The 26,517-nt window shown below is 42.9% G+C and overlaps 1 protein-coding gene and 1 non-coding gene across 2 annotated transcripts in view; one reads left to right on the forward strand and one right to left on the reverse strand.

Moving 5' to 3' along the window:
- Positions 1-482: 482 nt before the first annotated feature.
- Positions 483-26,517, reverse strand: part of CPPED1 (calcineurin like phosphoesterase domain containing 1) — a 96,778-nt gene continuing 70,743 nt past the window's right edge. Inside the window, exon 4 of the mRNA XM_038763150.1 lies at positions 483-1,000. Coding sequence (XP_038619078.1) covers positions 771-1,000 — 230 coding nt within the window. The 3' untranslated portion in view covers positions 483-770. The remainder of the gene's footprint in view (positions 1,001-26,517) is intronic.
- On the forward strand, positions 11,637-11,774 carry LOC119943080. The gene has a single exon (XR_005455562.1). It is a non-coding gene; the product is annotated as a small nucleolar RNA SNORA7 (small nucleolar RNA).

A 26,517-nucleotide genomic window follows, 5' to 3' on the forward strand; every position in this document is an offset into this window, starting at 1 on the left:
AGCGGCAATTTACGATGCCAAATGCAGTCTGAGCCGTAGATGAGAATCATAAGGTGGGAAATCTAATTGGGATTGAGTTAATTGGGGTTGGAGGCTGCAGAGATCAACTTCGATAACAGAATCTAGACATTTATTCTCAATATTGTTGTTTGGAGAATCTGTCAAGAAGTGGTTTGATTCAGAATCCTTCTATATTAATATGCCTTTACCAATTGTTTCCATCTCAGCTCGAGAAGCAGCAAGGCCTAGTGGAAAGAGCATAGGACTGGATGTTAGGAGACCTGGGTTCTAAGCTCAGGTCACCACTTGCTTGCTGTGTGACCTTGGGCAAGTCACTTAACTTCTCTGTGGCTCAGTTTCCTCATCTGCACAATGGAGATCAGATACCTGTTCTTCCTCCCGGCTCAGACTGCAAGCCCCATGAAGGGCAGGGACTGTATCTGGCCTGATTGTATTTTCTCTACCCCAGTGCTTAACACAGTACTTGACACTTAGTAGGTGCTTACAAAATACCATAATAATTGTTATCATTAGTAGGCGCTTTACAAATGCCACAGTTATCATTATTATTATTGTCTTTAAAGTTAAATCTCTGTGAATTACTACTTAGGACAGACAGATTTTAATGAATAAAAAAGGTAACTTCTTCATGCACAATGATGCAAAATCATCAATTTATTTTCCAATTGAGAGATTATCATACCTTTGTTCAAAGAGAAGTAAAACAATGGAATCTATAAAGGAGGAAGTGTAGCCCTAAGTAAAAATGGTTATTTTTGCATCATCAAATCCATCAGATCTTTTTCGATTCCTTTGTCGCTCAATTCATTTAAACTGTAGTATCTGTGAACGATTTTTTCAGCTGTAACCACCACCACTCGGAGCCCATGGGTATCTTTGCCCAACTGGCATCCAATTGCCGAAGACACCACCATATCCAGATCCTTGAAGCATGCCCCAGCATTTCTGTGGTAATGGCCAGAAAACACAGCTTTTACACCTGTAATTAAAGGGGAAAAAAGGGTTAACTAACCAGTGTGGGGCTTGGAAAAGCGAAGTCAAGTAATCAGTTAAATGAAACTGTTTTCCTTTAAGCAAAAAGATCAGTAGAACAATCAATCAATCAATCGTATTTATTGAGCGCTTACTGTGTGCAGAGCACTGTACTAAGCGCTTGGGAAGTACAAGTTGGCAACACATAGAGACAGTCCCTACCCAACATCAGGCTCACAGTCTAGAAGGGGGAGACAGAGAACAAAGCCAAACATACTAACAAAATAAAATAAATAGAATAGATAAGTATAAGATAAATAAATAAATAGAGTAATAAATATGTACAAACATATATACATATATACAGGTGCTGTGGGGAAGGGAAGGAGGTAAGATGAGGGGGATGGAAAGGGGGACGAGGGGGAAAGGAAGGAAGGGGCTCAGTGTGGGAAGTCCTCTTGGAGGAGGTGAGCTCTCAGTAGGGCTTTGAAGGGAGGAAGAGAGCTAGCTTGGCGGATGGGCAGAGGGAGGGCATTCCAGGCCCGGGAGATGAGGTGGGCCGGGGGTCGACAGCGGGACAGGCGAGAACGAGGCACGGTGAGGAAATTAGTGGCAGAGGAGCGGAGGGTGTGGGCTGGGCTGGAGAAGAAGAGAAGGGAGGTGAGGTAGGAGGGGGTGAGGTGATGGACAGCCTTGAAGCCCAGGGTGAGGAGTTTTTGCCCAATGCATAGGTTGATTGGTAGCCACTGGAGATTTTTGAGGAGGGGAGTAACATGCCCAGAGTGTTTCTGGACAAAGACGATCTGGGCAGCAGCATGAAGTATGGATTGAAGTGGGGAGAGACACGAGGATGGGAGATCAGAGAGGAGGCTGATGCAGTAATCCAGTCGGGATAGGATGAGCGATTGAACCAGCAGGGTAGCGGTTTGGATGGAGAGGAAATGGAGGATCTTGGCGATGTTGCGGAGGTGAGACTGGCAGGTTTTGGTGATGGATTGGATGTGAAGGGTGAACGAGAGAGCGGAGTCGAGGATGACACCAAGGTTGTGGGCTTGTAAGACGGGAAGGATGGAAGTGCCATCAACAGTGATGGGAAAGTCAGGGAGAGGGCAGGGTTTGGGAGGAAAGATAAGGAGTTCAGTCTTGGACATGTTGAGTTATAGATGGTGGGCAGACATCCAGATGGAGATGTCCTGAGGGCAGGAGGAGATGCGAGCCTGGAGGGAGGGAGAGAGAGCAGGGGCAGAGATGTAGATTTGGGTGTCATCAGCGTAGAGATGATAGTGAAGCTGTGGGAGCAAATGAATTCACCAAGTGTAGATAGAGAACAGAAGGGGACCAAGAACTGACCCTTGAGGAGCCCCTACAGTAAGGAGATGGGAGGGGGAGGAGGAGCCTGCAAAAGAGACTGAGAATGAACGGCCAGAGAGATAAGAGGAGAACCAGGAGAGGACAGAGTCTCTGAAGCCAAGGTTGGATAGCGTGTTGAGAAGAAGGGGGTGGTCCACAGTGTTGAAGGCAGCTGAGAGGTCGAGGAGGATTAGGATAGAGTAGGAGCCGTTGGATTTGGCAAGCAGGAGGTCACTGGTGAGCTTTGAGAGGGCAGTTTCCGTGGAATGTAGGGGACGGAAGCCAGATTGGAGGGGGTCGAGGACAGAGCTGGTGTTGAGGAATTCGAGGCGGCGCGTGTAGACGACTCGTTCAAGGAGTTTGGAAAGGAATGGTAGGAGGGAGATAGGGCGATAACTAGAAGGTGAGGTGGGGTCAAGAGAGGGTTTTTTTAGTATGGGAGAGACTTGGGCTGTTTGAAGGCAGAGGGGAAGGAACCAGTGGAGAGTGAGCGGTTGAAGATGGAAGTTAAGGAGGGGAGAAGGGACGGAGCGAGAGATTTCATAAGGTGAGAGGGAATAGGGTCAGAAGCACACGTGTCCACCTACCCACAAGCCTGCCCAAATCCCAGGAACAACCTGTCAAAGTTTTTGAGCACTTACTAAAGTGTTTGGGAGAGTACAATATAACAGATTTGGTAGACCTATTCCCTGCTCTCAAGGAGCTTACAGCCTCCCCTATGATGCAGTAGCATGTTTTTACCTTTGATGTCCAAACTCCTTCTGCACAATCATCTAATCATCAGTAGTATTAGACGGAGTAGAGCACTATGCTTTGGTCACTATGGCCATAAGCAGGTTTGGCATGGAAAAAACCTCTTTGTTATTCGTTGTTAATGGTATTTGTTAGGAGCTTACTATGTTCCAGGCACTCTAGCACTGGGGTAGATAAAAGTTAAATCAGAATGAACATGGTCCCTGGCCCACATGGGTTCACAGTTTTAGTCCTCTGCACTGTAAGTGGACTGTTACAGTGTACTCTCCCAAGGGCTTAATACAGTGCTCTGCAAACAGTAAGACCTCAATACAAGTGATTGACTCCTCTCCACTTCTGACAGAACACTTTATCTTCAAAGCCCCTCTGAAATCACATTTCCAGGAGGCCTTCCCTGATTGATCCCTCATATCCTCTCCTTCTGCCCATCCCCTCACCCACTTCAACACTTCCATGCCTCTAAGCACTCAAATCCACCAACCCCCACCCCAACTCTTATGTACATACCTCTAAGCCGTTACTTACTAATTCTACTGTCCTCTCCCCCAACACTTACAGGGCTCTGCATCCAGCAGGAGCTCACAAATACTACTGGCAAATACAAATACAAATAAAATACAAATACAAATATTACTGGCAGGAGGAAAGGCTGCCCCTTGAAGATTTCACAACTAGGTGAGTCTTCCTGATTGCAACCCCCCTGCCCGAGGGTGCTAGGAGAGTTAGGTAGTTTACAAGACAGTCAACTGTCTGGAAGCGCATGCAAAGAGAAAATAACAGCCTGGCCAGGATCATATTGGACGCCAGTATGAGTGACTGAAAAATATTCAACGATGGACCCATTTTATAAAGCGAAAACAAAATATGTACTGATCCACAGATTGAGGGAATTAGAGAACGTATTATGACCAAAATCTAATTTCCTATATTATAGAACCATATGGCCTTTGATGCTAGAAGCACAATGGGATATAGCAGAATGAGGTATTTGCCTCGGGGAGGTTGTAATAGGTTGACTTACAAACTGGTTAGCCTTTTTTCTCCATTAAATTCTGTTTATGAAATTTGGCTATTCATGCTTAATTCATATTTATCAACGGCACCTTTTTCGGAGTGATGCTTGGTAATTTTGAAAGCAGTTCACATGAGCAATAATTAGTTGGAAAAACCCATTTACGTTTAGATTTCATTTCATATTCACTGGCATTTTCAAAGAGGAGAGCATTTGTGGTGATTGTTCAAGTGACCAATAATGGTTTTACAGTGGATCTAACTGGATGATTTTATAGTCTTTTCTTTGAACGTGCACATCTGAGTTTTATCCTGCTGCTTTACGCTAACCTGTTTACAGTGAGTCAGCGCAAAAGAAATCACATGAGTGTGTTCACATTAGCAAAGATGTCCTAAAATACTTGAAATAATGCAGAATATGCTGCCAATGGCCTAATTGCTTCTGTTCAGCAGCTATTCGTATTTTCCCGGTAGCGTGAGATTTTCCTTAATTTTGGTTTAATAAGGAAAGAAACTTAGCGGGGGTCTTGAAGCAAGAGTTGGTAGGGAAGCATGTTTGAACCGTGAATGAAAGCTTACCCCAGGATGTGAGGTCGTACAAATTTGGAAAATCGACCGCCGATTTGAGGGCAGTGATAGGAGGTAGTCTGGTGGTCGAATAAGGACCCTGTACTGCCCAGTCAATAACACCGGTGAGAAGCAGTGGGTCCTAGTGGAAGGAGCATGAGTCTGGGAATCAGAGGACCTGAGTTCTAATCCTGCTATGCCACTGGCTCGCTATGAAACCTTGGGCCAGTCGCTTCACTCCTCTGGGCCTCGGCTGCCTCATCTGTTCTTCCCCCGATTAGACCGTGAGCCCCATGAGAAGCAGCATGGCCAAGTGTCAAGAGCATGGGCTTGGGAGTCGGAGGACGTGGGTTCTAATCCCGGCTGAACCACTTGTCTGCTGTGTGACCTTGGGTAAGTCACTTAACTTCTCTGGGCCTCAGTTACCTCGTCTGTAAAATGGGGATTAAGACCATGAGTCCCTCAAGGGACAACCTGATGACCTTGTATCTACCCAGCACTTAGAACGATCCATGGCACATCGTGCTTAACAAATATCATTATTATTATTATTATTATTATTATTACATAAGACAAGGACTGTGTCCACCCTGATCACCTTATATCTCCTTGCAACGCTTAGTACAGTGTTTGGCACTGTAGAAGCAGCATTGCCTACTGGAAAGACCATGGGCCTGGGAGTTACAAAGATCTGGATTCTAACTCCGGCTCCGCCACTTATCTGCTGTGTGACCTTGGGCAAGTCACTTAACTTTTTTTCCCCTCAGTTACCTCACCTGTAAAATGGGGATTAAAGCTGTGAGCCTCATATGGGACATGGACTGTGTCTAACCCGATGATCCTGTACCTACCTCAGTACTGAGGTCAGTGTCCAGAACATATCAAGCATTTGACAAATACCCTAAAAAATGCTTAATAAATACCAAAGTTATTATTAATATTATTAGTAGAAGAAAATATTGGGAATGAGGGCAGAAGCAGCGTGACTTAGTGAAAAGAGCCTGGGCTTGGGAGTCAGAGGTGGTGGGTTCTAATCCTGGCTCTGCCACTTATCAGCTGTGTGACTTTGGGCAAGTCACTTCACTTCTCTGTGCCTCAGTTACCTCATCTGTAAAATAGGGATGAAGACTGTAGCCCCACATGGGACAACATGGTTATCTTGTATGTAATAATAATAATGATGGTATTTGTTAAGCGCTTACTATGTGCAAAGTACTGTTCTAAGCACTGGGGAAGTTACAAGGTGATCAGGTTGTTAAGTCACAACTTTTTTTCCCCTCAGTTACCTCACCTGTAAAATGGGGATTAAAGCTGTGAGCCTCATATGAGACATGGACTGTGTCTAACCTGATGATCCTGTACCTACCTCAGTGCTTAGTTCAGTGTCTGGAACATAGCAAGCATTTGACAAATACCCTAAAAAATGCTTAATAAATACCAGAGTTATTATTAATATCATTAGTAGAAGAAAATATTGGGAATGAGGGCAGAAGCAGCGTGACTTAGTGGAAAGAGTCCAGGCTTGGGAGTCAGAGGTGGTGGGTTCTAATCCCGTCTCCTCCACTTATCAGCTGTGTGACTTTGGGCAAGTCACTTCACTTCTCTGTGCCTCAGTTACCTCATTTGTAAAATAGGGATGAAGACTGTAGCCCCACATGGGACAACCTGGTTATCTTGTATGCAATAATAATAATAATGATGGTATTTGTTAAGCACTAACTATGTGCAAAGTACTGTTTTAAGCGCTGGAGAGGTTACAGGGTGATCAGGTTGTCCCACGGGGGGCTCACAGTTTTAATCCCCATTTTCCAGATGAGGTAACTGAGGCACAGAGAAGTGAAGTGACTTACCCAAAGTCACACAGCTGACAGTTGGAAGAGCCGGGATTTGAACACATGACTTCTGACTCCAAAGTCCAGGCTCTTTCCACTGAGCCACGCTGCTTCTCAGTGTGTACCCCTGCGCTTTAAACAGTGCTTGACACATAGCAAGCACTTAGCAAATACCGTCATTATTATTATTAATTCTTTGGAGGGGGAAAAAACCCTAAAAATATTTACAAGTATAATACAGGGTGTTTGTGACCTCTTCTTTTTTATTGCAGCAAACTACCTGAGCACATAGCAGAAGAGAGAGTGCAGTACAAAAAGATGACTGGCTTTATGACTATGAAAGTCCAGAGTGAGCTCACCTCAGGAGCAGCACAGTCAGAAACTCGGACGACATTTCTTTTACTCCACTGTGTGGGGAAGAGGAAGGGAGGGGTACTAATCTTAGTTCCTAGGAGTGGCAAAATTACCAATCCACCCCTAATTAGTCATTAGTGATGGGAGGTAGGGAAGTCAGTCTCAAATCCTCGGGGGAGAATCTCCATTGGAGAGGATCTTCACTCCTTCTCTGAGCGCTGTAGAATTTCCCCAGGTTCACTTCAAATCTGGGGGATATGCCCAGTTGCCTCCCCCTATCCTGCCTCAAATAAGGTGATTGAGAAGGCATCTGCTTGGATGTCTGAGAGATTCAGGAGGAGGAGTGATCTGTTGTACATAATCAATCAATCAATTGTATTTATTGAGTGCTTACTGTGTTCAGAGCACTGAACTAAGCGCTTGGGAAGTACAAGTCGGCAACACATAGAGACAGTCCCTACCCAACAGCGGGCTCACAGTCTAGAAGGGGGAGACAGAGAACAAAACCAAACATACTAACAAAATAAAATAAATAGAATAGATATGTACAAGTAAGATAAATAAATAAACAAATAAATAGAGTAATAAATATGTACAAACATATAAACATATGTATATATATACATAAATGAAGGGCAGTATGTCACTTGCATATAGCACAAACTCTTTCTTATCGGATTTCTCCGAAATCAATCCCTGGCCCTTAAAATCCAATGTGGTGGAATGAAACAATCATTCAACCCTTCATTCACTTTCCTCGCTCCCCTGGTCTGCCACCTGCCTCCACAGTAACTCAGGAGCTCAGCCCTCTTATCACCATTCCACTTTTTCTTGAACCAACATTTTATTAAGCGTTTATCAGCGCTTAGAACAGTGCCAGCGCTTAGAACAGTGCTCAGCGCTTAGAACAGTGCTTTACACATAGTAAGCCCTTAATAAATGCCATTATTATTCCACTTTTTTTTCGCACACCTGCACATACACAAACCCACACTCACCCCCAGGGAAAAGGCAAGGGAGAGTGACTGTTTCACAGACACACAGTACTTGTGAAATTTTGATCCAGTTCTAATTTCTGTGAACCTTTCGTGGCTCGGTGGAAAGAGCCCGGGCTTTGGAGTCGGGGGTCGTGGGTTCAAATCCCGGCTCTGCCAACTGTCAGCTGTGTGACCTTGGGAAAGTCACTTCACTTCTCTGGGCCTCAGTTCCCTCATCTGTAAAGTGGGGGTTGACTGTGAGACCCCTGTGGGACAACCTGATCACCTTGTATCCCCCCAGCGCTTAGAACAGTGCTTTGCACATAGTAAGCGCTTAATAAATACCATTATTATTATTATTACTATCTTTACCAACTCCGTTGTATGTCCTTAAATGCTCAATACAGTGCTCTCCTCCCAGTAAGTGCTCAATAAATATACCATCGATTGACTGATTGATCTTGACAGCAGATTGATTTTAGCAAAGAGTCTAATGAAGGGTCTAGATATCTGTGTATCCAACTCTTCAGTCATTTGTCTTCACCATGCTCCTGCACTTTCTCACTCAACACTAAAAGTAAACAACTATTTCATTGTAAATTAAAGATATGGGGGGCATCTTAACTCTCTCCAGGTAATACATTTGATCATCGTCATCATCATCATCAGTATATTTTAAGCCCTTTTTGTGTTCAGCGCACTGAAGCAGGCAGATGGGCACATGGGATAAATGTATGACATCTGCTGTAAAACATCTATCCATAGTATAAACAAAATATGACCCCAAATGGCAACAGCTTTGTAGTTTTCCAAAGTAATACGGCCCCGAAAGAATTTTCAAGTGACATTACTCCTCAGTCACTTCAAACCTGTCTGAAAACTTGAATTGCAAAATTCAAAATCTACTTCATGATTATCCACAGGTTATGTCTACTGAGCACAAATTAAAGGGAGATCTGGCCATTATCTAGGTGATCTGATCAATATAGTCACTTAATTGGTCTGAATGGAGCCTCAAATGGATTTTTTTTTGGCAAGACTACGAGTTTCACTGAATGCACAGTCAAAATTACCTGGATATTTGCCAACCCCTCCTTTAACTGTCTGCTCTTAAAGACATAGTCTTAATGTTCTGTTTGGCCTTTGCCAGGCAAGCAATTTATCCCTACCTAATTTGATGACAGTTTTCAACCCTCTTGAGTCTAGAGAAGGTGAATTTTGGAAATTATGGGGAATCTGGAAGCAGCAGGTCTACCAGAAAGAGCAATCAATCAATCAATCGGCCAATCGTATTTACTGAGTGGTTACTGTGTGCTAAGCACTATGCTGAGTGCTTGGGAGAGTAATAATAATAATAATAATAATAATAATAATAATAATAATGGCATTTATTAAGTGCAAAGCACTGTTCCAAGTGCTGGGGAGGCTACAAGGTGATCAGGTTGTCCCACGGGGGGCTCACAGTCAATCCCCATTTTACAGATGAGGTAACTGAAGCATAGAGAAGTTAAGTGACTTGCCCAAAGTCACACAGCTGACAATTGGTGGATCCAGGATTTGAAGCCATGACCACTGACTCCAAAGCCTGTGCTCTTTCCACTGAGCCACGCTGCTTCTCTGAGTACAATATAATCAATCAATCAATCAATCAATCATATTTATTGAGCGCTTACTGTGTGCAGAGCACTGTACTAAGCACTTGGGAAGTACAAGTTGGCAACATATAGAGATGGTCCCTACCCAACAGTGGGATCACAGTCTAGAAGGGGGAGACAGAGAACAAAACCAAACATACTAACAAAATAAAATAAATAGAATAGATATGTACAAGTAAAATAAATAGAGTAATAAATAAATAGAGTAATAGTCTACACTCGGTAGACATGATCTCTGCCCACATTGAACTTACAGTCTAGAGGGAGAAGGGAGACATTTAATATAACTAAATTACGGATAAGTACATAAGTGCTGCGGGGCTGACGGAGGGGTGAATAAAGAGTGCAAATTCAAGTGTACAGGTGATGAGGAAGGGAGAGGGATAAGAGGAGATGAGGACTTAGTCGGGGAAGACTTCATGGAGGAGATGTGCTTCTAATAAGGCCTTGAAGGTGGGGAGACTGATGAGCATGGAACTGAAAATCAGGAGACCATGGTTCTAATCATGCAATGGAATTTAGTTCACTAAGCACTTGGGAAACTACAATACAACAGAGTTAATAGATACTTTCCCTGCCCACAGTGCCACAGGTTAGGCAAGTTCATTCAATTGCATTTATTGAGCGCTTACTGTGTGCAGAATACTGTGTGCGCTTCCTTCCTCTCCCCCCTCGCCCCCCTCTCCATCCCCCCCATCTTACCTCCTTCCCTTCCCCACAGCACCTGTATATATGTATATATGTTTGTACATATTTTTTTACTCTATTTATTTATTTATTTTATTTGTACATATCTATTCTATTTATTTTATTTTGTTAGTATGTTTGGTTTTGTTCTCTGTCTCCCCCTTTTAGACTGTGAGCCCACTGTTGGGTAGGGACTGTCTCTATATGTTGCCAATATGTACTTCCCAAGCCCTTAGTACAGTGCTCTGCACATAGTAAGCGCTCAATAAATACGATTGATGATGATGATGATGATGCAGAGCACTGCACTAAAAACGCTTGGAAAGTACAGTTCGGCAAAAGATAGAGACAATCCCTACCCAACAACGGGCTCACGGTCTAGAAGGGGGAGACCGACAACAAAAGAAAACTAGTAGACAGGCAAGTCAGTTAACCTTTCAGGACCTCAGTTTTCCCATTTATAAAATGGAGATAAGATACCTGCTCTCCCTTCTTAGACTGTGAGCCCTATGAGAGATAGGGCCCCTGTTTCTGGTAGTTATCTTGTGTCCATCACAGCACTCAGCACAGTGCTTATTACACAATAAGAGCAAAATAATCATCATTTAGAGGGCCAGGTAAAGCTGAGGAAGTGAAATCTCGTCTTTCCAAATTAAGCCCTGTATATCTTATTAACCGTAAGAAAACCAAAACTTAGGAAAGAAGGAAGAGGGGCCGAAAAATGCATTTGGAGAGTAAAATATCCACCTTAGGAAAGAATCAACCCAGGACCCTAAGACAGTTGGGAAAGCTGACTCAACAGACACATGATTGAGTGTTTTTCTCTTTACCTGTCTGATGTAAAAGACAGATGCTTAACAAATGACCTTTGTAGGGGTAAACAGTCAACAGGAAGATTTATTTAAATCCCACTTTTTACTTTCAGTAAGAAGCTCTGTTAGTCAGTTAGTACATTTCTGCTCCCAGCTTGGTATAACGAATACCACTATATAATTGTTCTCACACTATCACCAATTCATTCATTCATTCAATTGGATTTATTGAGCGTTTACTGTGTGCAGAGCACTGTACTAAGTGCTTGGGAAGTACAAGTTAGCAACATATAGAGACGGTCCCTTCCCAACAATGGGTTCACAGTCTAGAAGAATAAAAAAAAATAATGATAGCATTTATTAAGCACTTACTGTGTGCAAAGCACCAATATATCTGCGATCCAAGGACAGGCCTATATTCTGATCTCATTTTTACCTTATCAGATCTAATGGTAATTTCAAGAATCTGCCACACAATTTCAGGTCTTCCTAAAAGATCAGAAGTGGTTCCTGTTAATGGAGCATTCCAAATCTATGTAATAGTTTCAATTTTTTAAAATTAGCCATTTTCCCACTCACACTTACTCCAGAACTGTAATTTCTTACAGTCGTTAGAAAATAAATGTACCCCTCCACCATGATGTTCCTCTCTCAGACTGGCACCTGGAGAGTTTCCACTACTCTACCAGTCTCGACTTTGAGAGGGAGAGTCAAGTAGAGGCATATCCATTCCATTCCTAGCTTTGGCAGTGGCTAGAGAGTGGAAGGCAATCTGTTACAAGTCAAAACTCACCTGTGCTGGGCAGCAGTGGGATGGGAGAGAGTCGAGGGCAGAGACTCAAATTTACTGCATGGAAGGAGGCGGTGGTAAACCACTTCTGGATTTTTACCAAGAAAACGCTATGGATCCACTACCAGAACAATTCCAGATGGAGGTGGGGCGTTCTGGGAGAGATGTGTCCGTGGCGTCGCTATGGGTCGGAGTCGACTCGCCGGCATAAGACAAGACCATGAGGATCAAATCTCTTCCAGTTTAAGTTTTCAAATGTGCCCAAACTTTGCTCCTACTCATTCGTGTGACCCTTCTCCCTATGTTAAAACTACAGTGGGACGGAGCATTTGGAGCACTTTTCAGAGGCGCACTTTGGTCAAGCTATCTAGACTGCATTTTCCATTACACCTGGAAGAATCTCTTCTATTTCATTCTGTTCTACTGCAATACCCTTTTTGCTTCAATATTCTGAGAAACTGTGAAACATTTCTACTCTCTTGACTCTTAAAATGATTCTCTTGGGGATTCTACATTTTGGGTCAGGGAAGCAGGCCTTTCAAAGTTTAGTACCCTGAATTATGGATACTGTTTTTATATGGAACAGTGCTTTGCACATAGTAAGTGCTTAATAAATGCCATTATTATTATTATTATTATTTGTTCTGATGACTTGACACCTGTCCACATGTTTTGTTTTGTTGTCTGTCTCTCCCTGTGAGCCCGTTGCTGGGTAGGGACCGTCTGTATATGTTACCAACTTGTACTTCCCAAGCGCTTAGTACAGTGCTCTGCACACAAGCACTCAACAAATATGACTGAATGAATGAATGAGGTAGATATGAGTATAATTTCCCTTGAATACAGGACACTCATTTTCAACTCAATTAAAAATACAATAATTCATTCATAACAATGTTGCCTCTGTACTGTTAGTCTGAAAGACAATCTGGCATTTAAGCTCTTGGTCTTTAGATAATCATCCAGAATTAATATCAATGAGGAGAATAGAAATCGATTTTATTTCATACTGGCCTTCATTTCTTTTTGGTCCTACTGGACACAATCCATTCCTTATATTGAATCTTTGTAGCCAGTCAATCAATCGATGCTATTTATGTTTTGCTGACATCTTTGGGAGTTGAATCTCCAACACTGCATGCCAAGTGTGACAGGAAAATCCACTGCCCAGAGGATAGCCCTGACCACTATACACATACGCCAAGTCAGGCAAGGCTCGGTGGCTGCGGGCCTTGCTTTCAGGGCCTGGCACTCCAATTCCACTTCTTTAACACATTATATTTGTTTATGAAGAGCCACATCCCCAATTCAAGAGTGTTGGGAAGTAAGAGCAGAAGAAAGATTGGCTTGATGAGAGTGATTTAAATCTGTATCACAGTGTAGAGCAATAATAAGAGACTGAAGACACAGCGACCAGCGGAGTCCATGGGGCAGGTTTTTCTTCCCTTGTCATGGGCAGGGAATGCGTCTGTTTATTGTTACATTGTACTCTCCCAAGTGCTTAGTACAGTGCTCTGCACACAGTAAGCACTCAATAAATATGATTAAGTGGCTGTATGGCCCACTAGGCACGGAATCTGAAATTTTTTTAATGGTATTTGTTAAGTGTTTACTATGTGTTAAACACTGTTCTAAGCACTGGGGTAGATACGAGTGAATTAAGTTGGACACAGTCCCTGTCCCATATGGAGCTCCCTTTTAGGAGGGAGAACAGGAGAACTGAGGCACAGAGAAGTTAAGTGACATACCCAAGGTCACAAAACAAGCATTTGAGAGAGCGGGGATTAGAACCCAAGTCCTCTGGCTCCCAGCTTCGTGCTCTTTTCACGAGACCACGCTGCTTCTTTGAACCTTTAGAATTCCTAGTCTCCATCAATATTGCCGTAAAAACTGGCTTCGTTTCAAAAACGAGTTTAAATAAAGCAAAAACAACCCCAATCCACCTCATTCTTAAGCAAGGACTTAAACAACGCTGAAGCAAAGAGATAAATATGGTCAGACGGTACAACAAAGTTAGCAGACGCATTTCCTGCCCACAGTGAGCTTACAGTGTAGGAGATGAGCTTAGAGACTAGATGAATGCAATAATTGATTTTTGGCTGCACACCAGGGTTTTCAATTTGGAAACAATGTCAGCCGCATCATCTTTACTATCATCTCTACGCTGATGACACTCAGATCTACATCTCTGCCCCTGCTCTCTCCCCCTCTCTCCAGGCTCGCATCTCCTCCTGCCTTCAGGACATCTCCATCTGGATGTCTGCCCGCCACCTAAAGCTCAACATGTCAAAGACTGAACTCCTTGACTTCCCTCCCAAACCTTGTCCTCTCCCTGACTTTCCCATCTCTGTTGACGGCACTACCATCCTTCCCGTCTCACAAGCCCGCAACCTTGGTGTCATCCTCGACTCCGCTCTCTCATTCACCCCTCACATCCAAGCCGTCACCAAAACCTGCCGGTCTCAGCTCCGCAACATTGCTAAGATCCGCCCTTTCCTCTCCATCCAAACCGCTACCCTGCTCATTCAAGCTCTCATCCTATCCCGTCTGGACTACTGCACCAGCCTTCTCTCTGATCTCCCATCCTCGTGTCTCTCTCCACTTCAATCCATACTTCATGCTGCTGCCCGGATTATCTTTGTCCAGAAACGCTCTGGGCATATTACTCCCCTCCTCAAAAACCTCCAGTGGCTTCCAATCAATCTGCGCATCAGGCAGAAACTCCTCACCCTGGGCTTCAAGGCTGTCCATCACCTCGCCCCCTCCTACCTCACCTCCCTTCTCTCCTTCTCCAGCCCAGCCCGTACCCTCCACTCCTCCGCCGCTAATCTCCTCACCGTACCTCGTTCTCGCCTGTCCCGCCATCGACTCCCGGCCCACGTCATCCCCCGGGCCTGGAATGCCCTCCCTCTGCCCATCCGCCAAGCTAGCTCTCTTCCTCCCTTCAAGGCCCTGCTGAGAGCTCACCTCCTCCAGGAGGCCTTCCCAGACTGAGCCCCTTCCTTCCTCTCCCCCTCGTCCCCCTCTCCATCCCCCCCATCTTACCTCCTTCCCTACCCCACAGCACATGTATATATGCATATATGGTTGTACATATTTATTACTCTATTTATTTATTTTACTTGTACATATCTATCCTATTTATTTTATTTTGTTAGTATGTTTGGTTTTGTTCTCTGTCTCCCCCTTTTAGACTGTGAGCCCACTGTTGGGTAGGGACTGTCTCTATATGTTGCCAATTTGTACTTCCCAAGTGCTTAGTACAGTGCTCTGCACATAGTAAGCGCTCAATAAATACGATTGATGATGATGATGATGATCTTTGAAATGAAGGGACAACTGTAGCATACATAATAGCTAAACAAGGTCTAGAGGTTGCTTTCTTTGAAAACTGCTTATTCAGGGGTGAAAAAGATGAATATTATTAAATGTAATTCTACCTGGTAAATGAGCATATGGAAACAAGTGAAATTCTTTCTTACAACTACCTTCATGCTATCACAAAGGATCAACCAGGATTCAAGAAGAAGACTGAAAGAAGAGACATTTTTCTGGGCAGCTGGGATAAAACTTTTTTTTTTTGACCGATTCCACAGAAGGAAATGAGCTCTGACAACTTACATGCCTTTTAAAGCAAGGGATATAATTTAAACTGGACTTTTCTTAAAGCGTAATTCTGAGAACAGTGTTCTTTATCAGACAGAAGGACAAGCATTGTTAAAAATATCACTTAATTGGCTATGTCTGAGGATCCAGTAATTGGAAACAAAGATGGCAAAAACTTGCTAAGGAATTATTGCCATTGATGTTCAATAACTTGCTAAAGTTTACCGAAGTAAACGCGGAGATACTCCAAACTTATTTTCAATATAATAATTATAGTCTCTTTTAGGTGCATAATACATGCCAAGCACTGAGGCAGATATAATCCCAAGTGTGATCAATCCCTCCAACAGTCAATGGAATTCATTGAGCACATAAGTGTGTCAAACACTACACTAAATCCTCGGGAAAGTATAATACAACAGAGATGGTAGACATACTCCCTGCCTACAAGGAGCTTATGTCTAGAAGTCAGTTCATAATCTAAGAGGGAGTTTGGAATCTAAGAGGTGGGAGAAGAGGTATTTTATCCCCAGGAAACTGAGGCCCAGAGAAGTTAAATGACTTGCTTAACATCACACAGTAAGCCGGTAGCAGACGTGTGATTAGAAAAGGGAAGCAGTGTGGCCTAGTGGATAAAGAAGGAGCCTAGGAGTCAGAAGGGCCTGGGTTCTAATCCCGACTCCACCACTCATCTGCCGTGTGACCCTTGACAAGTCACTTCACTTCTCTGGGCCTCGGTTGCCTCATCTGTAAAGTGGGGATTAAGACTGTGAGCTCCATGTGGGACAGGGCCTCTGTCCAACCTGATTTGCTTGTATCTACTGCTGCAATTAGCACAGCACCTGCCACAAAGTGCTTAACAAATACCGAAAAAAATCAAAACAAAAACACGAATTTCCTGATTTCTTTCCACTGGGCCACTTTGATGATCCAACAGCATGACATCTAAATAATAATAATAATAATAATGGCATTTATTAAGCGCTTACTATGTGCAAAGCACTGTTCTAAGCGCTGGGGAGGATACAAGGTGATCAGGTTGTCCCACATGGGGCTCACAGTCTTAATCCCCATATTACAGATGAGGTAACTGAGGCACAGAGAAGTTAAGTGACTTGCCCAAGTCACACAGCTGACAGTTGGTGGAGCCGGGATTTGAACCCCTGACCTCTGACTCCAAAGCCCGGGATCTTTCCACTGAGCCGTGCTGCTTCTCCTAAAGCATGCATTATTCTATCTAACATAGATAGGATTTAACTGGAAGGAAGATGTTCAGGATAATCAGCTGCCCTCTGAGAGTATAATTTGACCACTGGTTGAAAGAATCAAAAAGTCTCTGAAATAATAATAATAAAGCACTTACTATGTGCTAAACACTGTACTAAGCACTGATTGATTGCTCCTGGGTAAGGAAGAGGAATGGCAGGCAGAAACGGCTGGTTTAAAACAGTTCAATTAGCATGAACTGTCCTATAGTACACATTATAAGCCTGAGTTTCAACTTCTCGGCAGAATCAGGTTTATGTTTTGCTTGTTCATTTTGTCAGTCAGTCGATCATACTTACTGAGTGCTTACTGTGTGCTGAGCACTGTACTAAGCACTTGGGAGAGTTCACTGTTTCTACACAACCTCTGAGTCTACGGCTTTAAGTTGCAAGAAATATTTATTACAAAGCTCAGCTGTGTGTTAAATTTTAGGGCTAGGTAAATCATTCAAATGCTCTTTATAGTGCCATTAAGAGTACTATAAATGAGTCAAACCACACTCATTCTTGTCCATAGAAATGACTACACAAGATTTGCAGAATCAATAGCGCTTTTCCCAGGCAAGATTTCAAAATGTATATAATATTGACTTCAACGACTCCCCAAGTCAACAGTTAAAAGTGTAATTACAAGTTGAATAACTGCAGGCACCTATAGGCACTTCCACCAAGCCATGCCTTTCGGCTTAACCCTATGTTCTCTTGACTGCAGTGGAAACTCATTTAGAGTTCTGTCATTATTTCAATAGCAAAGTTAGTAGGTACAAGGATCTCCCTCATTGAGGGGGTCCCACAAAGAGGGTTACCCATTAGCATTTAAATCCCTCCTGTGCATGCTCATAAGGGGATATCAGTTCTGGCAATCAACAGCAGTTGGTGACCTCTCTCTTGCTAGTAAAGGCTGGTTTAGTTTAGTTTAGTTTAGTTTTTTTTTGCCGGGGGGGGGGGGGGGGGCTTTTCAGGGGACCCAGATTAAAAATTTAAGCCCTTAGGTTAAGGCTTTGTTTATTTATTCCAGTACTGAATTTTTTTCTATTTAAATACCAAAAATGTTCGTGGTGATTGAAAAACAACCAGGAGAATATTCAGTTTTCTGATTTTTTAAATTGTATTTGTTAAGGGCTTACTATCTGCCGGGCACCGTACTAAGTGCTAGGGTAGATACAAGCTAATCATGTTGGACACAGTCCCTGTCCCACATGGAGCTCACAGTCTTAATCCCCATTTTACCGATGAGGTAACTGAGGCACAAAGAAGTTAAATGACTTGTCCAAGGACACAGAACAAACGGAGGAACCAGGATTAGAACCCAGGTCCCTCCGACTCCCAGTCCTGTGCTCTTTCTACAAGGCCCTTTAGAATATAATCTCATTATGAGCAGAGAATATGCCTGCTAATTCCTGTTGTACTGTGTTCTCCCAAGAACTTAATACAGTGCTCCGCACATAGTAAGTGTTCAATAAATACCACCAATGGATTGGCCATATTTCCACCTTAATTATCTGTGGAATTTCCCCGGAACCAGCGTGGCTCAGTGGAAAAGAGCCCGGGCTTTGGAGTCAGAGGTCATGGGTTCTAATCCCGGCTCCGCCACATGTCTGCTGTGTGACCTTAGGCAAGTCACTTCACTTCTCTGAGCCTCAGTTACCTCATCTGGAAAATGGGGATAAGACTGTGAGCCCTACGTGGGACGACTTAATCACCTTGTATCCCCCCAGAGCTTAGAACAGTGCTCTGCACATAGTAAGCGCTTAACAAATGCCATTATTATTAGCTCTCTTCCTCCCTTCAAGGCCCTACTGAGAGCTCACCTCCTCCAGGAGGCCTTCCCAGACTGAGCCCCTTCCTTCCTCTCCCCCTCGTCCCCCTCTCTATCCCCCTATCTTACCTCCTTCCCTTCCCCACAGCACCTGTATATATGTATATATGTTTGTACATATTTATTACTCTATTTATTTATTCATTCATTTTACTTGTACATATCTATTCTATTTATTTTATTTTGTTAGTACGTTTGGTTTTGTTCTCTGTCTCCCCCTTTTAGACTGTGAGACCACTGTTGGGTAGGGACTGTCTCTATACGTTGCCAATTTGTACTTCCCAAGCGCTTAGTACAGTGCTCTGCACACAGTAAGCGCTCAATAAATACGATTGATGATTGATGATGATGATGATGATAGAGAAGAAGGAAAAACCTGCATTCGATTCAAGAGAGAGCTGCCAGAAATTGAATTCAGACAGATCCTGTTGGTAGATCTGTCTTCTTCGCTGCAGGGACATGAACCTGGTTTTGAAGAAGCAAGCCGGTCCAGGGGAGTAGGATCTTGGTGTCGGCAATGTCAGCGAGGTGCACAGTGCCCAGAGGAATCAATCAATCAATCAATCATATTTATTGAGCGCTTACTGCGTGCAGATCACTGTACTAAGCGCTTGGGAAGTACAAGTTGGCAACATATAGAGACAGTCCCTACCCAACAGTGGGCTCACAGTCTAAAAGCGGGAGACAGAGAACAAAACCAAACTTACTAACAAAATAAAATTAATAGACTAGATATGTACAAGTAAAATAAATAGAGTAATAAATATGTACAAACATATATACAGGTGCTGTGGGGAAGGGAAGGAGGTAAGATGGGGGGGGTGGAGAGGGGGACAAGGGGGAGAGGAAGGAAGGGGCTCAGTCTGGGAAGGAAAGGAGAGGGAGGGAGGAAATGGGGCAGGAATGGAAGAAAGGGGGAGCGAGGAAGTTGGGTAAGAACAGGAGTGGTGGGAGAGGGAAAAAGACAAGAAGAATAGAAATCCCTGCCCGTAATATTTTCCTACAGCATTACCTTATTCCACATTCAATGCAAACATCTGTCTCATAATCTTTTAGTGCGCCAATGCTCAAACTGCAGGGCAAAGGGGCCAGCCCTGTTGGAAAATAATTACATTCCAGCAGAACAGTGCCACTTAGCTGTATCTCAGGCATCAAAAGGCCCTAGGGTGTGATTGCATCATGACATCTACATTCCTTGCCTGCCTTATTGCTTAATTATGCTCCATAATTTTGAGACACTTGATGGGAAGGAATAAGGGAAACTATTCTTTTAATCTGTCCCTAATGCTTTGGTCATTCAAACTTTGTAGAGGATGGGAAAGAAAATTAAATACGGTGCACATTTCATTATTTACTATAATCAGCATGTGTTTCCATTTAGCATAAAGGGGGCTTAAGTAGTTTCCCATAACATCTTTTTTAGCTTTACAAATTAAGCCTTTTATTGGGAATTCAATTTTATCTTCAAGTGAAGATAACTGGCTTGTGTATAGAAATGCACATGGAGTCAGGACAGAAATAATTCAGAATGGTCTTTTTCTAGATTTCTATTATAGGGCATTCATTTGCCTTCGTCTCATTTTAAATACAGCTGCCGGGACAAGGGCCTCATTAGTAATATTGCCTTGATTGATGGGAAGTTCACATAGAGGATTTCTAATTTGATATATTGATAAGAATTGATAAGAATTCTGGGGAGGTAGACGGTATATATAGTAAGGCTAGGAATAGGACTTTTTTTGAAGTGATGGAATTTCCAGAAAAAAATGTAACTACCTTTCATTCATTCATTCAATCGTATTTATTGAGCGCTTAGTATGCGCAGAGCACTGTACGAAGCGCTTGGGAAGTACAAGTTGGCAACGTATAGAGACGGTCCCTACCCAGTGGGAAGAGCACGGGCTTTGGAGTAAGAGATCATAGGTTCGAATCCCGGCTCCACCACATGTCTGCTGTGTGACCTTGGGTAAGTCACTTAACTTCTCTGAGCCTCAGTTACCTCATCTGTAAAATAGGGATTAAGACTGTGAGCCCCACATGGGACAAACTCGTTACCTTGTTTCCCCTCCCCAGTGCTTAGAACAGTGCTTTGCACATAGTAAGCGCTTAACAAATGCCATTGTTATTATTATTATTATTATTCACTGTTGAAAGTTATTTAATAGCTTCTAAACTGTTCTATCAAAATGTTCATTCCTTAAATAATCACTGTCTATCTTAATAACTAGAGAGGAAATTCCAATATGGCAGAATTTCCTATAAGGACACATATTTCCTTGTCGTCCTGGCAACAAATGCTAGGTGAACACTAGGTGAACTCATGAGGTGCATTTTAGTACAAGTAATAATAATAATAATAATCATCATCATAATAATAATTGTGGTACTTGTTAAGGGCTTACTACGTGCCAGGCACTGTTGTAAATGCTGGGGTAGATACAAATTCATCAGATTGGACACAGTCCATGTCCTGCGTAGGGCTCACAGTCTTACTCCTCATTTTACAGATGAGGGAACTGAGGCCCAAAGAAGTGAAATGATTTACCTAAGGTCATAGCGGGAGAGCCGGGATTAGAATCCAGGTCCTTCTGACAATGAATTAGGTGTCCCAGAAAGGACACAATAATTTGAAACTGTATACGATAAGTTGGCGAACGGTGATGATGGCGGAGTGTCCCGAGGAGAATGATGGATGAGGACCGCGGAGAGTGATTATGGTGTTCTAGTAGTGTTCTCACTGGGATGTGGTCAATCAATCAATCAATCAATCGTTTTTATTGAGCGCTTACTGTGTGCAGAGCACTGTACTAAGTGCTTGGGAAGTACAAGTTGGCAACATACAGAGACAGTCCCTACCCAACAGTGGGCTCACAGTGTAAAAGGGGGAGACAGAGAACAAAACCAAACATACTAACAAAATAAAATAAATAGAATAGATATGTACAAGTAAAATACTCGTACGGGTCAGTGTCAAATGAGTAAGTGGGGGCAGGTACATGCACACAAAGGTTTTTTGTTGTTGTTGTTTTGTGAGGCAGACCCACTTACAGTCAAAATGACCGCTGCACTGTGTCGACGTTGTGCTGCGGCGCCATGACCCGGAAGGCAGTTGCTTTGGTAGTCACCGTGCTCTGCCCTGCCCAAGTTAGCCAGCTGTTTTAAAAAATGCCAGCTGATGATGATGATGATGTCATTTATTAAGTGCTTACTATGTGCAAAGCACTGTTCTAAGCGCTGGGGAGTTTACAAGGTGATCAGGTTGTCCCACGGGGCGGCTCACAGTCTTAATCCCCATTTTACAGATGAGGGAACTGAGGCCCAGAGAAGTGAAGTGATCTTGCCCAAAGTCACACAGCTGACAAGTGGCGGAGCCGGGATTTGAACCGATGACCTCTGACTCCAAAGCCCGGGCTCTTCCCACCGAGCCACGCTGGGGTGTCTACCTCGTGAAATGCCATAGGTGGTTTTGGGGGTCAGAAACCTTCACCACTGCAAATACAGCCCTAAAGGGCAGAACCAGTGCTGCTTGGTCCTCCCGATTTCCAATGCAGTGCTCTTCTCACCGGACCAAAAGCAGAGTTGAATTTGGTAACTGAATTTTATCGGTGAGGCAATAACAGTATGACCAACTAAAATAAAGCTACATTTTAATGACCGTTCGTTCAGAGCTAAAAAGGGAGAATTATAACTCAGTAACTGACATTTTAGAGTGTGTTGCGCAGTTTTATTTTTTCATGCGCTGTCCGTTGAACTCTGGGAGGGTGCTCCAGTATTTAAACGCCATCCTAGTAAAAAATTACGATTGCTCCCCCAAAACACAAGTATGAAATTCCTGATAATCTAGGGTTGAGGTGCTGTTTCTTGTGTGAGGCTTTTCGTATCAGTGTTATACTTTTGCTACCATCTTTAAAAACCATAATCATCATTTCTGGGTCGCCAATAAAAAGGAACTGCCTGCTCCTGGATCACCTTTGCCTTTGTTCCTGAATTGTATTTGCAGCTCTTATAGTGTAATGGAGTTCATATGCCAACTAGAATGTTCCACACTATTCTCTTCGTTATAGTCAGTTACCGCTCTAGAGCATCTACAGAGATCTAGTTGTGTTGTGTAAATGATGAACCATTCTAATTTTTGAGCCAGCCTATTCACATTTTCCAGATGCAGATTGTGTGGATCTAACAGTCTAGTGCCCAGGTGAAAGTGGCCGTTAATTTGGATTTATACCTAACACTCAGGTTTGCAGCTGATCTATCCCCTGCCTGGTACCCATACGGCGGCGGATGGCTTTATTTCTGGTGCTTTCATTTTATGTACCTAGCCCTGCTTCCCAACTCCTGGATCTGAATTCCTCAGATTGGGAGTGGTGCCCCTGCTTACAGGGATCTAGATGGGGAACTCAACAACTCTGGGGGAAACGGGAGTCGGGAAATAAATTAGAAACACTCGGGGCTTGGGCTAGTGCATTTGACATCTTTTTGTCTCATTGCGTGTTCGGGGTAACGCATATAACATGTGTGCTTGGGTGTCCAGAGACTTCATTTACCCTTAGTGGCCACCCAATGGCCTAGTGGATCCAGCATGGAACTGGGAGTCCATATTTATTTTATTTTGTTAGTATGTTTGGTTTTGTTCTCTGTCTCCCCCTTTTAGACTGTGAGCCCACTGTTGGGTAGGGCCTGTCTCTATGTGTTGCCAATTTGTACTTCCCAAGCGCTTAGTACAGTGCTCTGCACATAGTAAGCGCTCAATAAATACGATTGATGATGGGAGTCAGGAGGCCCTGAGTTCTAATCCTGTCTCCATCACTTATCTGCTGCGTGACCTTGGGTACGTCACTTCACTCTGTACCTCGGTTACCCCTTCTATAAAATTAAGATTGTGAGCCCAATGTGGGACAGGGACTGTGTCTGACCCGATTTGTTTGTATCCCCCCCCCCACAACAGGCGCTTAAGTATCGTGCCTTGGCACATAGTATGCGCTTAACAAATACCACAGTTATTACTATTATTATTGTTGTTATTATGATTAGATAAAAAAACAGCAGAATTGCCCACCTTTTAACCCATGTTAGAAGACCAATCAGTTCCAGACTGCAATGCCACGAGAGACAGATTATCTCTCAGCGAATGGGAGATAATCTTTTAGACTGTGAGCCCACTGTTGGGTAGGGACTGTCTCTATGTGTTGCCAATTTGTACTTCCCAAGCGCTTAGTACAGTGCTCTGCACATAGTAAGCGCTCAATAAATATGATTGATGATGATGATGAATGAAAAACTGTAGTTGTGTTTCTGGTAATTCTCCCACTCTAGACTGTAAGCTCATTGTGGGCAGGGAACATGACTACCAATTCTGTTATACTGGACTCTCCCAAACACTTAGTACAGTGCTCGGCACACAGTAAGCACTCAATAAATACGACGGATATATTTTGAAGGCATTTCCTCCCTCCTTGAAGTCATTCTACTTGTATGCCCTCCCGTCACGTCAAACTTAACATGTCTAAAACAGAACTCATTATCTTCCCACCCAAATCCTGTCCTCCCCTTCAGTGCTTCTCATTGTCTTTCTATACTCTGGTCTTGAGACTTTCTACACTAAATCACACAATATTTGTTTATAATTACTCTTTTCTATATTTTAAAAGATGAATACTAAATTTCTGACCACTTATGTACACATATTTTAGAACCATTTGTAACTCGGTTTATGTAGAAGCATCTTGGCCTAGTGGAAAGAGCATGGATTTGGGAGTCAGAGGACCCGGTTTCTAATCCCGGTTCTGCCAATTACTTGCTGTGCGACCTTGTTCAAGTCACTTAACTCTGAGCTTCAGTTTGATCAAATAGCTGTTAAATGGGGATTCAATATCTATTCTCCCTCCTTCTTAAGACTGAACACTCCCAAATGAGACACGGGCTGTTTGCAACCTAATTAATTTATACCTATCCTAGCACTTACAATGGTGTATGACACACAGTAAGCACTTAACAAGTACCGTAAAACAAACAAGCATGACACAAACATGTACCATGAAACAAACAACGTGATACAATAGATCAGAACTTAGTGGTATTTTGGTGGCTCTGGAAATAAGCATCATCTAAGTTATTATTTTTCACTTTGGCTGAATTCCATGTCTAACGTGAAATAAAAATCGATCGCTGGAAAGATAAAAATTAAAGATACACTGCCGTTCGGCCACTGATCTCAAGTCTGTTTTTGAAGTGATTATTGTGGTTATTTGCTAAGTACTTAGTATGTGCCAACCACTACACTAGGCACTGGATGTAACTTAAACGGCACCTTTATGAATCATTTTTGTTTTAGCAGTAAGGAAAAATAAGATTCTGAAGAAATAACAGTGAAGAGACCGGGAAAATGTCTCATTTAAAGAGTTATCTTAACTTCATAAAGTAACAGCACACATTTACAAGTGACAGATTCTCAATTTATAAATATTTATCATAAGGACATGATTTTAACTTTAATTAGCCCAACTGTTAAGGGTACCTCCCATATGAGAAATGTAATTCATCACTTCACACCAGATGTAGCTTCCGCAGTTGGTCTTTTATCTAGGTTTATAATGAAATACAGACATCAAATGACTAAAACATGATGTTTACATGGAACTGATTGGAACATAAAAATGCGGCCCACCACAACAAATTCTGAGAGCAAAACTTGGAAAATTGACTAAAGAATATGAAATTCCTTAAGAGGATTATTTTTTATGGAACTATGGAGATTTTGTGGCTGCTATACTAAAAGGACTTAAGCATCTACATCAATGGTATTAATTGAGTGCTTAGTGTGTGAAGCGCACTCCACTAAGTACATTGGGCCACACTTTTTGCGGCTTGGTCTGAGGGTCAAACATAAGACCATAAGCGCTTAGAACAGTGTCCAGTGCTTAGAACAGCGCTTGGCACATAGTAAGCGCTTAACAAATACCATTATTATTATTGTTATTATTATATCCACCTCATACTCCATCATCAGTGGTTGCTGACGCCCGGATCATCTCCCTCGAACATTGCTCGGCTCACATCTCTCAATCAATCAATCGCACTGATTGAGCACTTACTGTGTGCGGAGTAGTGTACTAAGTGCTTGGGAGAGGACAATACGACAGAGTTGGGAGACACGGTCCCTGCCCACAACAAGCTTACAGTCTAGAAGGGGAAACAGACATCAATCAGTATAAATAAATTATGGATAGGTACGTAAGTGTTATGGGGCTGAGGGAGGGGTGAACAAAGAGTGCAAATCAAAGTACAAGGGCGATACAGTAGGGAGTGGGAGAAGAGGAAATGGGAGCTTAGTTGGGGAAGACCACTTGGAGATGTGCTTTTAATAAGGCTCTCCTCTCCTCAATTCCCTCCACTGACTCCCTGCCTCATGTACATCGGACCACACAGTTGATTTATTTCAATAGTGCTGTAAACATTTTTATGCTTGCCTCTCAAATGAGGGTAAAAGCTCCTGTGGGCAGAAAATGGGTCACTTCATTATTTTAGATTTCCAAAGCTCTCAGTACAGTGCACAGCACCGAGTGCTCAATAAATACTACAAACTGCTATTACTACTACTGCTGTGGCTGCTAAAGTCTCCACTGCATTTCTGATGATTTTCTGTTCCTCAGGAACTGAATCTCTCCAAAAGTGTTTAAGCTCATTATGGGAAGGGAACACACCTCAGGCTTCTGCTGTATTTTCCCAGTAAATATCATTACTACTATGACTAGAAACCTTATATTTCCTCTAAAGAACAGACTCTAAAAACTCTTAAGACCACAAACATAGGTCATAATCTCCTTTAATCAATCAATCAATCAATCGCATTTATTGAGTGCTTACTGTGTGCAGAGCACTGTACTAAGTGCTTGGGAAGTACAGGTTGGCAACATACCTTTAACAAAAATAAACAGTCACGGGAGACATATCTCCAATTCTAAGACGAATCCTGCTTCTTTACTAGAAAGATCGATGTTTTGGAATTTTCCAAAATGACAAAATCCCTTTTGACATTCTGATGACCAC

This window comes from Tachyglossus aculeatus, chromosome 21 (genome assembly GCF_015852505.1).
Source record: "Tachyglossus aculeatus isolate mTacAcu1 chromosome 21, mTacAcu1.pri, whole genome shotgun sequence".
In the NCBI taxonomy this organism is placed as follows: domain Eukaryota; kingdom Metazoa; phylum Chordata; class Mammalia; order Monotremata; family Tachyglossidae; genus Tachyglossus; species Tachyglossus aculeatus.